Consider the following 16,951-nt stretch of genomic DNA (forward strand, 5'->3'; position numbering starts at 1 on the left):
ACATATATGAGGATATATGTATGTATGTATATATGTGTGTGTGTATATGTGTGTGTGTATATATATATATATATATATATATATAGGGATATATATTCATGTATGTAATATACGTATTTAGGACAGGGGCTGCACTAAGCAATTGTATCACAAGCTGCTTTCCAAAATGTATTTTTTTTCCTTTTGTTTTCTTTCAGGGGAAATTCATCAGAATTAACTTTGACGTAACTGGTTACATAGTAGGGGCCAACATAGAGACCTGTATCCTTGAATATTGATCCGGAGTCCCGCGGGAAATAGCTGTGTGGGGGGGGTATAGACACGGATTTAATGCCCTGGGATTCTCTGAGCTTTAATAGCATCGCTGCCGAATCAGGCTGATGGGATCGGAGGAACGCCGGCCCTTCTGGCTCTGTGAGGTCGAAGGAATCATAATCTATTCTTCAATACCAATCACATGAGTCAGTTGCGAAACATCCCGGTCCTGTTTTACAATGGGCCGATATTTTTAGAAATGCTTACATCGAGCAGGAATCTTGCGGTTAGTGATGACTGCACCGAGATACTCGAGGGGAATATTTCCATCCTCTTGCAGACTGGATAAGGTGTGCAGACTCCATTCAGTTACCCAACGCGTTCCTTCGCTTACTGCCACCCAGCCGCAGATATATATTTTTTTTATTATTTATTTATTATTTATTTAAGCAGTGTTACATGGCCGGCTGCGCCATGTTGGTTCACGCCAAGCCTTGGCTTCGTAAGTTGAAGGGGTTTTGTCCCAAAGAAACTCAACAAGTGGAACTGTAGATGTTAATGCTTTTCAAATGTCTGAGGACATGGGGAATTTTTTAATTTGATCTGTAAAGACGTTCCTCTTATTCCTGCCAAGTCCCAGACAAAATTCAGATCGGCCTAATTAGAAATGCGTTCTGTTGGTTTTTTTCTTTTTTTGGTTTCTGGTGGGTACGACACATATGATTTTTCACTTCCCTTCCCTTCTCTGAAAGATATTGAATAAATTAGTAGATGTATGTTAAAAATGTTGACTTCAGCAGAACGAGCCCTTATGTTATCCCGCACATCTCTGGCTTCCAAGATGTTAAACGATATTGAAACGCGTCGGACCTTAACCGATCTTTCCAGATCTCCTTGAAAAGTCCCGGGCAATACGACAAGCCAAGGATGAGAGGACCTTTCATATCTTTTACCAGCTGTTAGCTGGAGCAGGGGAACATCTGAAATGTAAGTATCCGGTGGAAAGCGTAACCACGTGCATCCTTATTCACACGCTCATTCAGTTCTAAACGTAGATTTTCATTCTTCACCTTTACAACTGACCTAACGGGAGAAAATCAAAGTAGATTTAGAAATTGTCAGGTGGTCCAGAGCAGGAGAGTGAATGAAAGATTTCTAGAACATTTAAATATTAGATTTTAAACCTAAATCACACAAAAATCATATTTTGTATTCATGGAGTTACAAAGTAAATTAAATAGAACAGCCATGCCTCTCTCATATCTTTTGCAAGATTTATCCTTGTCGATAAGCAGACTTTACCAAAATCCACCTTTTTTGCAACAATTTACCCTATCTTCAAAGCTCCGTCATGTATGGTCACAACCCATGGCTTGTTACTATGTAGCCCTCTCCTCTTTCGCTTGAGTTCCGAGCTTGTAGGGCGGCCGGGATTTAAAAATTGAAAGCCAACGCTTTACGCAAATCCATTTTCAGACGCATGCTTTTTATACGCGGGACGGAAACAGGAGACTTAACCCCTTCTTATGCTTCGGTTTAAGTCCATGCGCACACCGGCAGCAAATTATCCTAAGCCCCAAATCTATATAGCGGAGGAATGTTACGAACATCCCTTGGGTACCTGCTTTCATATTCCATCTCTATTAATTCCATCCGGGCCTCGCAACCCTCGTTTAAATAGCGTTTCTTTTCTCTGTATCTGTGCTTATGCAAAATGGAATGGTCTCATGATTGTGTCTGTGCCAGGCGCAGAGCAAGCCAGTGAACTGGGTGAGTTTGCATTATGCCGTCCGATTCCCTGCATGACTTGCTCATGTCCCCGTGATGCTCCTTCCCCGCTCCTAACTTTGCCCGATGAGCAACGAGGAATGACTGCTAACCGCAGGGCAAAGGATGGGGTCGTCTTGTCTTTGTCTGTACAGTAACCTCCCCGGTCATTATTCATTCGCACAACTTCAATTCCTTTATATATACATAAGAATGCTTTCCTCCCATGTGAAATCTCAACCAATTCCGAGGCAATTGGTCTGAAAAGCTGCATTTTTCATTGACATGGGTAGATGTTGTGACCGGCCTAAATTCTTTTTTTTGGTTCTTTTTAAGTATAAATTTATATATATAACCGAACGCCATTAGTATGTAATCCCTGAGATAACCCGACCTAGTCCGTAACTGGGAGAAGAGTAAAATGTTAAGCCTTTCAAACAGGTAGGGGTATCTAGCGCGCCGGGGCGGAAGATATAAAGGAGATGAAGGGGTGCAGAGGGTATCGAGTGAGAATCGGAATCTGGAAGCTTCCTTAGCCTTCCTGTTTGGGGGGAAGCCTTATACAGTTAATGGGGTCGATGTAACAGCCGATAGGGAACATTAAGGCAGAAAACGGATACCGAAATGTGTTTGGGGTTATTGTGAAACTCATGGAGTTGGGGAAGAATCCCGTGAGTATAATGTTTCCAGTTTTTTACATTAACGCTTCTAATAATTCTGATATCGTCGAGCCAGTGTGTCCTGCAGCTCCGCGGTGCCGTTCTAATGCGGCGCTGGGTCCTTACGGTTCTCCCAGCACCACTTGGTATTGACTTCCAGCCAGCATTGCCCGCACGAATGACATGTAGTAATCTTGTTCCAGATGTAATATGTGATGGTTATGTATCCGTGCTGACTCACCCGACCCAATGTCCGCCGCGTCATCTCCCTCACACATGTATCGTGTTGCGTTGTCCTGTGGTCTGTGAGACGGGAAGCCATGTGTTGCATGCACACGCGCCGGTCACAGAGAGCCCCTTCCGTGTTTAATGATTTTGTCTGTGTTACTAACAGCCGATCTGCTGCTGGAAGGCTTCAGCAACTACAAGTTCATATCCAACGGATATGTCCCCATTCCGGGGCAACAGGACAAGGATAACTTCCAAGAGACCATGGAGGCCATGCATATCATGGGTTTCTCTCACGAGGAGATATTGTGTAAGTACCCAAGAAGCTCCAGAGTAACCAATGGCTTTAATAAATGGGGTACATTCGCCACTGGCCGCAGTCCCCCGGGATCTGTACCTAGCGGTGGGCAGGGTGCAGGGAGATCTTTCTTCACAGGTCTAAGCTGTGTTGGGTGATGACCTTCAAAGCCGTTAGAGGTATTGCCTGACCCTTTTTAGACCACCATGAATAGCCCCCCGACTTTTGTCCAGAACAATAATATCCAGTCACCCTTAAATCTTGTTGGTGCACATGTCTGTCCGTACAATAACCTTTCCCTTCCCGGGTTTACAGCCATGCTCAAGGTGGTCTCTTCGGTCCTGCAGTTCGGGAACATTGTTTTCAAAAAAGAGAGGAACACCGACCAAGCGTCTATGCCAGAAAACACAAGTAAGTCCGTGGCGTGAACGTTGGGCAGACTCTGCACCGGGGCACCGCTCACGATCTGTGGGCGAGAGATACCCCCAAGCATTGTGGGAGATGTAGTCTTCTCACTGCTGGAGAGCAGTTTGAAGACCTCAACAAACGATGTAATGGAAGGAGTCCATAAGTAGGGCTCCCGTAAGCCTTTATCGATGGTTCTCTGTACTGCAGTCCATTCTCTGCACTTACGGGAACCTCATTAGCCGCAGCGCATACCATTACCAATCCGCAAGGAGCGGTCCACGTGCTTCTACCCCACACTGCAGATTACTTGCCTCTAATCAGGCTCCAGGAGCGGGGGGTACGCGGGCGGGCGGGAAAGGAGCATAGAATACATGGCATGTTCCAAGAATGTTTGTTTTCGTTGGGTTCGAAATGCAGAGACCGGCGTCCAAGCCAAGAATCCGTAGCCAAATGCACAAAGCCCCAAGGGAAGTGTCTGAGCCAGGAGGAAAGGGTGATCTTTATAACCTATTGTTTGCTTATGAGACGGCACATTTCTCGAACTTAACCCTTGCCCTGTCGGATCCAGGCTTCTAATGCTTAGAAGGAAGGGTCATCTTTCCTAAATGACCCTGTATGGATTGCAGTAAATAAATAGAACTCTGATACATGTTTCTAGATTTAAAGCTGAAAGTCCTCTGTTTTAGAGAAGGAACAATCTATGTTTCCATTTCCAGATTTCAACATCGTGCAAACACACGCCTCTCCGAGCAAGCTTTTCTCTGCGGCTTCTACTGTTTTTCTTTCTCTTCTTTTTTTTTTTTCCTCCCCTTTCGTTCTAGCCGTAGGATGTGCAGTTTTTTTTGGGTACTCTGCAGAAAAATCAGTAATTTAATATGGGTTACTTCAGACCTACGCTATGCAGCATCCCTCAGGAGACTGATTTTTCCAAACACATCACAAAGTCCGAAGACATGCAGATGTTGCTAGGACATTAGGCCACTTAGCTCCACTTTAAATGTCTCCTGATTGTTTCCATGCCAGAACAGGCAACTTATCTCTGGAGGTCCATTTGTGGTTGGTCCTCATTCATATTTATATCTCAGTATTGCTTTTCATTATAAGCAAATGACTAACAAGCCGGTTAAGTAGAGCAAGCCCACTTGAGAAGGTTCATGCTTACAGAGCGATTTCCATGGGGGGGAAAAATTGCTATTTTGGTTATACCAGAGATACCAACAAGTTCCCAAGACAATCAATTAATGATCGTTAGAATTTTAGAACACTTAACAGTCTTGGAATGTTTCATCTTCTCCAATGGAAAATAAAATGGCGCCATAAGAGCCCATGTGTACATTTCTATCCCTCATCGTATAATCTTGTTTCAGCCGCACAGAAGCTCTGCCACCTGCTGGGTCTGAACGTCATGGAGTTTACCCGAGCCATCCTCACCCCACGCATCAAGGTTGGCAGGGATTACGTGCAGAAGGCGCAGACAAAGGAACAGGTGAGTGAGAGCCTCGGGGTGTTCTCCTGCCAGCCGCAATGAATATATGTCCACGGTGGGATGGCTTTCTGTGCTAATAACATGCAGGTCTAAGATATGTTCATGCCAAATAATATGGCGTTCTGTAGTTAACGGCGGCTGTGGTTCGATGTTTTTCAGGCAGACTTTGCGGTGGAAGCTCTGGCTAAAGCCACGTACGAAAGACTCTTCCGCTGGCTGGTCCATCGGATTAATAAGGCGCTGGACAGAACGAAACGCCAAGGAGCTTCCTTTATCGGCATCCTGGACATCGCTGGCTTTGAGATTTTCGAGGTGTGTATGGGTCTTAGTTATATCTATAGCCACAAAGGTAAATATACCACGGAGTGCTCCCCCATGCTCTCTAGTACTTAGATCTGGTGCTTTCGGGACGTACCGGTCTTCCACCTCTTTCTCTTTAGCTCCGTAACAGTCTGAAGACATTGTCCATCTTCTTTTTCCAGCTGAACTCATTCGAGCAGCTCTGCATCAACTACACAAACGAGAAGCTCCAGCAGCTCTTCAACCACACCATGTTCATCCTGGAGCAGGAGGAGTACCAGCGGGAGGGAATCGAGTGGAACTTCATCGACTTTGGCTTGGACCTTCAGCCCTGCATCGACCTCATCGAGAGGCCGGTAAGTACAGACGGGAGATGCGTGCCGGGTGCATCTCACAGTCTGTAATGGTTACCCGTATGTGTTAGTGTTGGGCGTAAGGCCTTAAATTCCTTAGATATATGTAGAGTTTAAGTAACGCATTTATGGAGCTTATGATATCTCTACAACTTGCCTATAAATAGTTAATCCCCGCAGTAACAGTTTCTCCTGCAATTAGTCAAACTCCTGGCATATTGCCTTCTGGTGTCCAAACATTTTTCAAGTGCTTGTGCATGGGAAGTTTCAGAGGCGGCTGCGCAGGGTTTCCAATACTTCTGCTCCAGCGCCCTCTGTGGGTGTGCTTTATACATACATTAACTCGGAGGGATCTCGCGTGCTTTGCCAAATAATAATAATAATAACAATAGTAATTCCCATTGGAAGCACACGTCTCATCGTGAACCTCTTGTGTTACCCTCACAGGCCAATCCACCCGGGGTCCTGGCGCTGCTGGACGAAGAGTGCTGGTTTCCCAAAGCCACGGACAAAACCTTTGTGGATAAACTGGTGCAGGAGCAGGGTACCCACTCCAAATTTCAGAAGCCAAGGCAGCTGAAAGACAAGGCCGATTTCTGCATCATCCATTATGCCGGCAGGGTAAGTGCGGTCGGTGACCCCGTAAACACACCGGTGGCGTGTAAGCTCATGGCGTTCTGTGCCGTGGAGACCCCTACGTTGACCATTGATTCCGATTCGCTCTGCAGGTGGATTACAAAGCTGACGAATGGCTCATGAAGAATATGGATCCTCTGAATGACAACGTTGCCACCCTCCTTCACCAGTCATCCGACAAGTTTGTTGCGGAGCTCTGGAAAGATGGTACGAAATACACCAAGCTCTTTAGAAGCCGGCCCTCCGGCCCTTATGCGTAACTAACGTCTCCCTTGTTTTGCGTTCACTTGGTTTCTGCGGCTCTCAGACATACAGACTGTCCAGAGAAACTCGTTCTATGACCGTGTGTGCGGAGGTGAATCGCTCTCGAGCTTGTAGACTTAGAACATGCCGCTGAGAGGTAGACAGAGCTTGTAGACTTACCGGCTGCCAAGCTCGGGGCTTCTTAGAGGGGGGATTTTGATAATCGCTTTCTTGCAAAAAAAATAAAAAAAATAGATATTTGTGAATAATTCCCCGAAAAGAATGTTGGGATCTTCATTAACAGATCTCCAACGTCCCACGAGATCTCGGGGCCTTGCTGGTATCTTCTGTTGTCCATTGAACTGTCACATTTGGTAAATGAGAGACCAAATAAAAGACATTGTCTGGTTTATTGTTAACACTTTTTTTTTATACTCTTAAGCTTTATTTATGCGTTTCTGATAGCCCCCCCCCACACTTTTATCAGTTTGTGGTGTAAGAAACCAGGGCATTGAATAACCATTTGTTGTATTTTACGACCATCCTACTTATTAATTTGGGGTTTATAGCCTTTTTTGTGCAATCCGCAGCGTGTTTTAATGGGGTCAGTGGTTCCCTGCTTGTTCTCTCCCTTCAGTCGATCGCATTGTGGGTTTGGATCAGGTGGCAGGTATGGCAGAGACGGCTTTCGGCTCCTCATACAAGACCAAGAAGGGCATGTTCCGCACCGTGGGGCAGCTTTACAAAGAGTCTCTCACCAAACTGATGGCCACTTTGCGCAACACCAACCCGAATTTCGTGCGCTGCATCATCCCGAACCACGAGAAGAGGGTAAGTAGTGGGGGAGATGGATTGCCCTGGTGGTATATATATCTATCTATATATCTATCTATATATTTTTATATATATGTGTGTATATATATATATATATATATATATATATATATATATATATATATATATATATATATAATCATCTATCTATATCTATCTATCTACATATATCTATATATCTATCTATCTCTATATATCTATATATATATCTATATATATATAACCATCTATATCTATATATCTATATCCATCTATATATATATCTATATATATAACCATCTATCTATCTATATATCTATATCCATCTATCTATATATATCTATCTATCTATATATTTATCTATATCTATCTATATATCTATCTATCTATATATATGTCTATTTATATATATATATATATATCTGTCTATATCTATATATCTATCTATATATTCTTTTTTTTTTTGTGGTGTCGGGGTAATATGAGATTATATTCCTCTCAGGCTGGAAAGCTGGACCCTCACTTGGTGTTAGACCAGCTGAGGTGTAACGGTGTCTTGGAAGGTATCCGGATCTGCCGGCAGGGCTTCCCCAACCGCATTGTCTTTCAAGAGTTCCGGCAGAGGTAACCGAGATATTCGCTTTATTCTTAATTATAATAACTAAATCATTGGTAGCCTGCAGAAACTGAAATACCAGAGAACATTTACTCGATGGAATAACAGCCTCGTCGAGTCACCGGCGAGCCTTGTCGTGACACATCTCCTTGGCGTTGCTTTGCGAACAGTCTCTTACCATGACTGTGCACATGGGTGACTTAATTCACCGTCCATAACAACTCCCACCACTCCATCTGTCACATATTTGCAGTCTACAGATGGTTCAGCGCTTTACTCGAAGCTTTGACATTTACATAAGTATTTCCCCAAGTAAGATGGCCTTATCTTCTGGCTTGACCACTGAGAAAGTTCACCTCGCTCTATGTGACAGCTACACAAATTGAATTGATTTGCTTTTAGTTCTTCTTGACCATTACCTACCAGAATACAGAGGAGTTTTCTAACCTTAATGTTGTTTGTATGTTGTAGGTATGAGATTCTCACCCCCAATGCTATTCCTAAAGGTTTTATGGATGGGAAACAGGCCTGCGAACGCATGGTAAGTTTAGGGGCAGATAGAGATTTAATTGCTGTCTCAGATTTCAGACTTTTAAAACATTTTTTTTACCCACAGATCAGAGCTCTGGAGCTTGATCCTAATTTGTACCGGATCGGCCAGAGTAAGATATTCTTCCGTGCCGGTGTTCTGGCGCATCTGGAGGAAGAGCGGGATCTGAAGATAACAGACGTCATCATCTTCTTCCAAGCCATCTGCAGAGGTTACCTGGCGAGAAAGTGAGTGTCCGGTGTTTTATTATACGGAGATAAAACATGCTAAACAGAATTGCAGAGTTCTAAAAAAGTGATATTGTGATTGAGACTTTTGTGCCTTCCCCAGGGCTTTTGCAAAGAAACAGCAGCAGCTGAGTGCCCTTAAAGTCCTGCAAAGGAACTGCGCTGCCTACCTAAAACTGCGCCACTGGCAGTGGTGGCGTCTCTTCACCAAGGTAAGTCCGGCGCAGAGCTCATCCGGCTTGTCAAAGATTCTCCAGAGCCGAGGTACCGCACCGGACGCTGTAGACGAACCCTGAAAGTAACCGAAAGCCGGTTTTGTTTTGCAGGTAAAGCCTCTCCTCCAAGTGACCCGACAGGAAGAAGAACTGCTGGCCAAAGACGAGGAGCTGCTGAAGGTGAAGGAGAAGCAGTCCAAGGTGGAGGGAGAACTTGTGGAGATGGAGAGAAAACACCAGCAAGTGAGTGAATCCATGCGAGCAGCTTCTTGGCATCGTCGGGCCGATGGTACATGTGGTGATGCTAAGCTTTACTAAGCTATATTACACCAACTAGGGGGATTCACTTTCACAAATTGCCCCAGAACTGAGATCGTGCTGTGACCCATGGTGGTTTCAGCTGTTGACCGCTCTATACATTTTAAGACCCAAGAGCATGCTTTTGGTTTATGCATGAAGCAATGAATTTTTTGCTTTCGGCCTGAGGTCCGACTCCTCCTGTCTTGTCCTTCAGCTGGTGGAGGAAAAGAATATTCTTGCCGAGCAGCTGCAAGCGGAGACGGAGCTGTTTGCTGAGGCCGAGGAAATGAGAGCCCGACTAGCTGGTAAAAAGCAAGAGCTGGAGGAGATCCTCAGAGACCTGGAGATACGAATGGAGGAGGAAGAGGAGAGGAACCAAGTCTTGCAGAATGAAAAGAAAAAGATGCAGACCCACATCCAGGTGATTGGCTCCTCTTCACATGATGCGTGGGGTAAGGGCAGCGTTACGTGGCATGTTGTCCAATCTTGGTCTAAAACCTCTTTCCAACGCAGGATTTGGAGGAACAACTAGATGAGGAGGAGGCTGCCCGGCAGAAGCTGCAGTTGGAGAAGGTGACAGCAGAAGCTAAAATAAAGAAGATGGAAGAAGACATTCTTCTGCTGGAGGACCAGAACTCAAAGTTCCTTAAGGTAAGAGGCAGATCCACCCCAATGTGGGTGGGATGTCTTTTAATCAGACCTTTTTGGTTTGTTTGTAGAATTTTGTAGATTGTTTGTACTATAAGGTGACTTTTTTTTGTAACAAAAATATATTGTAGGAGAAGAAACTGACGGAGGAACGCATCGCGGAGTGCACTTCCCAGCTGGCCGAGGAGGAGGAGAAAGCTAAGAACCTGGCTAAACTGAAAAACAAGCAGGAGGTGATGATTGCTGATCTGGAAGGTACGTTTCAGCGAGTCTTCTGTTACTTCCAACTGACTGGAACAGAACCAGCCATACAACATGGCCAGTGTCCCCAGACCAACCCTTAACTGGAGTCGGGGTACTATAGATACCCTTAATTAGAGAAAGAGGTTGCAAATTCCCATCTGTCTTTTGGAATTTTTACCCCGTTCGCTTTTTCTACTTGTCTTCTGTTCGTTATGGGTCTCACTCATCGTTCATTTAACTAACAGAGAGACTTAAAAAAGAAGAGAAGACTCGTCAGGAGCTGGAGAAGGCCAAGAGGAAGCTGGACGGGGAGACCACAGATCTCAGTGACCAAATAGCAGAGCTGCAGGCGCAGATTGAGGAGCTGAAGCTGCAGCTAGCCAAAAAAGAAGAGGAACTGCAGGCCGCACTAGCCAGGTGAGCTGGAAACCATTGGGTCGAGTGTTCCGGCCAGCTGAAGTGAGAACTACATCGAGGGCCACCCTAGTCTTTTAAGTCAGAAACGGCACTATTGGACTTCATATGCTACCTAGAGGAAATGGGTGGTTACAATCAGAATAAAGAAGCTTTTCTAACACTGTCTATTCTGCCCACAGAGGAGATGACGAGGTCGTACAGAAGAATAATGTTCTAAAGATAGTGCGGGAGTTGCAGGCTCAGATTGCTGAGCTTCAGGAAGACCTGGAGTCCGAAAAGGCATCACGGAACAAAGCAGAAAAACAGAAGAGGGACCTCAGCGAGGAACTCGAGGCACTAAAGACTGAGCTGGAGGATACGCTGGACACCACTGCAGCCCAGCAGGAACTGAGGTACCCGGTGCATCCACATCTATCTGCTGCCATATTGGAGGGGGCTGTGTGTGCTTAACTTAAGCAGTTTTCTCGTTACTAGATGTGTTTTAGTTGAGGATATAGCAGTGACCATGCGGAAGCTCGGTTCTAAACTTTGATGTCTCTCTTTCCGTGTTCCTCTCATCTTTGTTTCATTTTAGGACCAAGAGGGAACAGGAAGTGGCTGAACTGAAGAAAAACATTGAAGAAGAAACCAAGAACCATGAAGCACAAATTCAGGAGATGAGGCAGCGGCAGGCAACAGCCCTAGAGGAGCTGTCCGAGCAGCTGGAGCAAGCCAAGCGGGTATGGTGGATGAGGGTCATGGGATGTGTAATAAATGCATCGCATGAAATGTAAGGTGTAAACGTTTACCGTGCGCTGTCCTTACAGTTTAAAGTAAACCTGGAAAAGAACAAGCAGAGCTTGGAATCCGACAACAAGGAGCTGTCTGTGGAGGTGAAAGGTCTGCAGCAGCAAAAGGCTGAATCGGAGTACAAGAGGAAGAAGCTGGAGGGACAGGTGCAGGAGCTCCACACCAAAGTGTCAGAGGGAGAACGACTACGAGCAGAAATGCTGGAGAAGAGCAGCAAACTGCAGGTAGGCCAGCGGACGATCCACAGACTTTTATCCTCCCGCATTAATGTGAACATGCTTCTGATGAATCCTCATCCGGAACATTCCAGTCCTAAAGTCCTCCTTGTAGCAAAAGTATCTTTTCACTCGACAACTTGTATCAGTGTTTCATAGCTGATCCATCCTGTAATCAATAATCTTGGTATAATAATTTTTTTAACAGCCAAGTAGTTTTTGGATCCTTGGACTTACGTGCGCCCTGCTGCTCACAATTCACACGAATCCGCTCAGTAGGTGATAAAATGGTTTGGTTTAATGGCTTAGCGTCATAATGTCCTTCACTTTCTAGAATGAGCTTGACAACGTCTCCGGTCTTCTGGAAGAAGCTGAGAAAAAAGGGATCAAACTGGTCAAAGATGTAGCCAGCTTGGAATCACAGCTGCAAGACACCCAGGTACGAGGGTTTCCGTCGGAGATTGTGATTGCCTCCTTCTTTACGTTCCACAAAGACAACCAGGTCTAGATGTCATTTTATGTGCTTAATCTTTTGGATTCCTTGCAGGAGCTGCTCCAGGAAGAGACGCGACAGAAGCTCAACCTGAGCAGTCGAATCCGTCAGCTTGAGGAAGAGAAGAACAACCTACAGGAGCAGCAGGAGGAAGAGGAGGAAGCCAGGAAAGGCCTGGAGAAGCAGATCCTCACCCTCCAGGCACAGGTAGGACCCTTTCCCTTCTGTTATCCCGTGGGCAAATCTCTATATATATTTCCGGGACTGCATAGTGACTCTCCCTCTGTCCTTGCCTAGCTGGCAGAGGCCAAGAAGAAGGTGGACGATGACGTAGGAACCATTGAAAACCTAGAGGAAGTCAAAAAGAAGCTGCTGAAAGACATGGAAGGCATGGCCCAAAGGCTTGAGGAGAAGGGTCTGGCCCACGAGAAGCTGGAGAAGACCAAAAACAGGCTACAGCAGGAGCTGGATGACTTGATAGTAGATCTGGATCATCAGAGGCAGATTGTGTCCAACCTTGAGAAGAAGCAGAAAAAGTTTGATCAAGTAGGTCCATAAACCCTTCCTGTACAGGGTCATGTTATGTTAAAAGGATTTTTGCTATGGATTGTCACATTTTATATTAAAATTACATTTTTTATTGAGTTGGAATGAATTATCATCATCTGGTAGATACAGGTTTACATGTATTAACTTCTTCCTTTTATTCTTCCTCAGCTTTTGGCCGAAGAGAAGAATATTTCTGCTCGTTATGCTGAAGAACGTGACCGAGCTGAAGCGGATGCTCGGGAGAAGGAGACTAAAGCCTTGTCGTTGGCTCGGGCCTTGGATGAAGCTCTTGAATCCAGGGATGAGTTTGAGAGGCTGAACAAGCAGCTTCGAACTGAGATGGAGGATCTAATGAGCTCCAAGGATGATGTTGGAAAGAGTGTAAGTGTCCTAGAAAGCTGCCTATACATCTCTAACCGGGATGTAGCACCAGATGTCGGATGTGCGATGCCCCTTACACCTTCTGCCTCTTTCTCCTGCCAGGTGCACGAGCTGGAAAAGTCAAAGCGAGCGCTGGAGCAGCAGGTGGAGGAGATGAGGACACAGCTGGAAGAGCTAGAGGATGAGCTACAAGGCACAGAGGACGCCAAGTTGCGCCTGGAAGTTAATATGCAGGCCATGAAGGCGCAGTTTGACCGCGACCTACAGGCGCGCGACGAGCAGAACGAAGAGAAGAAACGTCTGCTGGTTAAGCAGGTGCGCAGCTGATGTTCCTTTGGCCAGAAGCTTAAGACTTAATGATAAGATCATAACCTCTTTTCCGGTAAGACATTTATTGACCATGTCCATACTGTGTTTATTTACAAGGTGAGAGAACTGGAAGCCGAGCTAGAGGATGAGCGCAAGCAGCGGGCACTGGCGGTGGCCTCCAAGAAGAAGCTGGAAATGGATTTGAAGGATCTGGAGTCCCAGATTGAGGCTGCAAACAAGGGAAGGGAGGATGCTATCAAACAGCTGCGCAAGTTACAGGTAATGGAGAAAATCAGGGTGGAGGGTCTTCCCATCACCGGCCCAATGTGTTCTGGAGCCCTCCAAAGGACATACTGAATACGTTGTTCCATTAAATTAAATTCCAATTGAAACCATTATCCTTACTCTATACTTTGTGCTACATTTTTCCAGGCCCAAATGAAAGATTATCAGCGGGAGCTTGAGGAGGCCCGGGCATCACGGGATGACATCTTCGCTCAATCCAAGGAGAATGAGAAGAAACTGAAGAGCCTAGAGGCAGAAATACTCCAGCTGCAAGAGGTGAGCAAAGGATGGTGGGATATATAGGATTGGAGAGGCAGTAAAGCCTGCGCCCCTCTGTTCTCTAACACCTAGGTAAATGTTACACCTCCAAGCTGGACCACAGGAGGTCCTAAAATGAATCGCTGCGTTCATCGATTCCAAATCCAAACAAGGCAGATGGCCTTCATGCAGACTGCATGTGTCTTTATCATAAAGATAAAGAAACTTAAATCATCTAACTCACCCCTTCGCCTTTCAGGAACTTGCTGCCTCTGAACGCGCTCGGCGTCATGCAGAACAAGAGAGAGATGAACTTGCTGACGAGATCTCAAACAGTACATCAGGAAAGTGAGTAGCTATCCCTCGTTCTCCGTTCGAACGTGTTCATTATGAGCGCGGCGAGGAAGGTTTTCAGCGTGGGGCGCGCAGCGGTGGCGGCTGTGGTTGGAATGCGACGTTGCGTGACTCGTGACGCATATATTCTCATCACCAGGTCTGCCCTCCTGGACGAAAAGAGACGCTTGGAAGCCAGAATTGCCCAACTGGAAGAAGAGCTTGAGGAAGAGCAAAGCAACATGGAACTTCTCAATGACCGATTCCGCAAGACCACCTTACAGGTGAGGACCATGGTTACCTTTGCGTAACACCAATAACGTGCTTTTGCTTTCTTTCCCAGAAATAGGAAGACTTTTGGTGGTCTCATGAAGATGGCTTTAGAAGCTTGGCTTGCTCGATGACTTCCCTTTTCTCTTTTGCCCAACAGGTGGACTCATTGAATTCCGAGTTGGCCGCAGAACGTAGTTCTGCCCAAAAGAGTGAGAACGCACGGCAGCAGCTGGAGAGGCAGAACAAGGAGCTGAAAGCCAAACTGCAAGAGCTAGAGGGCTCTGTCAAATCAAAGTTTAAAGCCACTATTGCCACCTTGGAGTCAAAGATCGCTCAGCTGGAGGAGCAGCTGGAGCAAGAAGCCAAGTGAGTGGATGGGGGGGGGTGAGATTGTGTTATTGGCATTCCTCATATTTGATCGAGACAGATGCATAGTGTAGCGCATGCTCCTTATTGTTAGAGCCAGGACATGGCTCAAGCACCTAAGGTGATGCTCCACCATCATATGCCCCTTAATATAAAATAAATACACACATAATTCAGAAATATGTCCAATTCTAAAGATAATTAATCCTAAAAAAATACATGTAAAAAAAATCATCAATCCCTTAAATATTTGCGAAATATATTATAATTTAATTAAAAGAAAATTAGTACATTTAACATATTGATTAAAGTGTTTAGTATGTTATTAAACATCATAAAGGGAGCAACTTGAATGTACCTGGAGGGGGCGGTCACTGCGTGTCACTTCTGCATCAGTCACATCCATCAAACTGTCTCCTGCTCCATCTCCCAGGCTGCTCCACCTTGACACTCCAATACCATAAGTTGACACACACTCACACCATGCAGTAACATATACATGCACACTAACACCGTACAGTAAAACACACACACACACACACGCTATATGATACCACCACACGCGCACATCACATATCCAACATATTATACAGAATATTCACGCTATCCACATTACGAGACCGCACTGGCCCCTCGCAGCATCCGTTTCACTTTGCACCTTCGCAGGGAACGAGCCGCCTCCAACAAACTGGTGCGTCGGACGGAGAAGAAGCTGAAGGAGGTTTTCATGCAGGTGGAGGACGAACGCCGACACGCCGACCAGTACAAGGAGCAGGTGAGACTCTCTGACTGTATATATTATATATATATAAATATATACGTTACTCGCTCTGAGCTCTGCTCCCGATTACTCTCCGCAGATGGAGAAAGCCAACACGAGAATGAAACAGCTCAAAAGGCAGCTGGAAGAAGCAGAAGAGGAAGCTACCCGCGCCAACGCTTCCCGGCGCAAGCTGCAGCGCGAGCTCGATGATGCATCCGAAGCCAACGAGGTTCTTGTACGTGAGGTGTCCACGCTGAAGAACAGGCTGAGGTGAGCGAAGCGCATGGGGCAGGAGGGACGGGGCAGCGATAGACTTCTCTTCCCGTACCCCCCGCCTCACGTCTCGTCTCTTTCTGAACAGGAGAGGAGGCCCCATCTCCTTCTCTTCCACCTCCTCCAGCCGCTCCGGCCGCCGGCAGCTCCAGCTAGAAGGGGCTTCTCTGGACCTGTCAGACGACGAGCTGGAGAGTAAACCCACCGAGGTGAACGAGGCTCCCGCACCGGCCCCAGCCGAGTGAGCTCACAGCCCTGCATTCCTTTACCCCAGCCAGGAGGCGCCCGTGGACTGGGAACAAATGGGGCAGATTACTGCTTACCGGAGCACATTGGCCCCGTTGGCCAACATGCCTGGGGGGGGGGGTCATGTTTCTCCTTGCAGGCTAAAGCAGGAGGTGTTTCTTATCTTAAGGCTAAAATACAAATCCAACAAACCACTCTTCCTGCAGGGACAAGGCTAAGGGCCCCGGACCCCCCCGAATCACCCTATAACATGTCTCGTAAAGGTGGTTTTAACCCTATGTGTGCCAGACGAGGGAATGTGCAGAGCAGTGCTGCTCCTCCTAGAACTCAGAGGGTTAAAATGCCACTTTGTACCTGTATCAAATTTAAGCATAATTCCCCCAATGCTTAATTTTCATAGCATCATGTGAAGAAAACAATCACACCCAACTTGTCTGACCCTGCACCCCGCGGCCGTTGGGTTCAGAAGATACAAAATATACATTTTACCCCCTTTACACGTAGTAGTCTGTACCGATCTCTGCCCGTTCCTTATCATATTTCCCCATGTGCAAAACTAAACTGTGAATCACCCAGAAGAGGACCCCCCCCTTGAGAGAAGCACTTTTCTAACTGCGGGGGGGGGGACACAATTCATCCTTTTCCAAAGTTAAAATTGATCGATCAAGAAAAAAGGTGCCTTAGACACAGAAAAATTTGAAAAACGTAGAAATAAAAATGACATATCTACTCCCTGCGAACCTAATGTGATAATTT

The 16,951-nt window shown here is 46.0% G+C and overlaps 1 protein-coding gene across 5 annotated transcripts in view; it reads left to right on the forward strand.

Annotated features, from left to right (window-relative positions):
• MYH10 (myosin heavy chain 10) overlaps positions 1–16,221 on the forward strand; it is a 36,480-nt gene extending 20,259 nt beyond the window's left edge. For 3 of the 5 annotated variants that reach the window (XM_053454121.1, XM_053454124.1, XM_053454122.1), the window contains 36 exons: positions 198–261; positions 1,144–1,242; positions 2,002–2,025; positions 3,076–3,219; positions 3,523–3,618; positions 4,983–5,101; positions 5,261–5,413; positions 5,584–5,757; positions 6,202–6,375; positions 6,483–6,597; positions 7,271–7,464; positions 7,949–8,070; positions 8,534–8,603; positions 8,679–8,839; positions 8,943–9,051; positions 9,166–9,297; positions 9,569–9,775; positions 9,868–10,005; positions 10,134–10,257; positions 10,491–10,662; positions 10,842–11,054; positions 11,237–11,381; positions 11,469–11,675; positions 12,001–12,105; positions 12,214–12,366; positions 12,457–12,705; positions 12,877–13,089; positions 13,192–13,404; positions 13,516–13,677; positions 13,831–13,959; positions 14,201–14,289; positions 14,435–14,558; positions 14,705–14,913; positions 15,580–15,688; positions 15,774–15,946; positions 16,038–16,221. In XM_053454121.1, coding sequence (XP_053310096.1) covers positions 198–261; positions 1,144–1,242; positions 2,002–2,025; positions 3,076–3,219; positions 3,523–3,618; positions 4,983–5,101; positions 5,261–5,413; positions 5,584–5,757; positions 6,202–6,375; positions 6,483–6,597; positions 7,271–7,464; positions 7,949–8,070; positions 8,534–8,603; positions 8,679–8,839; positions 8,943–9,051; positions 9,166–9,297; positions 9,569–9,775; positions 9,868–10,005; positions 10,134–10,257; positions 10,491–10,662; positions 10,842–11,054; positions 11,237–11,381; positions 11,469–11,675; positions 12,001–12,105; positions 12,214–12,366; positions 12,457–12,705; positions 12,877–13,089; positions 13,192–13,404; positions 13,516–13,677; positions 13,831–13,959; positions 14,201–14,289; positions 14,435–14,558; positions 14,705–14,913; positions 15,580–15,688; positions 15,774–15,946; positions 16,038–16,194 — 5,241 coding nt within the window. In that variant the 3' untranslated portion in view covers positions 16,195–16,221. The remainder of the gene's footprint in view (positions 1–197; positions 262–1,143; positions 1,243–2,001; positions 2,026–3,075; positions 3,220–3,522; positions 3,619–4,982; positions 5,102–5,260; positions 5,414–5,583; positions 5,758–6,201; positions 6,376–6,482; positions 6,598–7,270; positions 7,465–7,948; positions 8,071–8,533; positions 8,604–8,678; positions 8,840–8,942; positions 9,052–9,165; positions 9,298–9,568; positions 9,776–9,867; positions 10,006–10,133; positions 10,258–10,490; positions 10,663–10,841; positions 11,055–11,236; positions 11,382–11,468; positions 11,676–12,000; positions 12,106–12,213; positions 12,367–12,456; positions 12,706–12,876; positions 13,090–13,191; positions 13,405–13,515; positions 13,678–13,830; positions 13,960–14,200; positions 14,290–14,434; positions 14,559–14,704; positions 14,914–15,579; positions 15,689–15,773; positions 15,947–16,037) is intronic. The other 2 variants (XM_053454123.1, XM_053454125.1) reach the window with 1 other exon arrangement.
• The last annotated feature ends 730 nt before the right edge of the window (positions 16,222–16,951 follow it).

Source organism: Spea bombifrons, chromosome 13 (assembly GCF_027358695.1).
Source record: "Spea bombifrons isolate aSpeBom1 chromosome 13, aSpeBom1.2.pri, whole genome shotgun sequence".
Lineage (NCBI taxonomy): Eukaryota > Metazoa > Chordata > Amphibia > Anura > Pelobatidae > Spea > Spea bombifrons.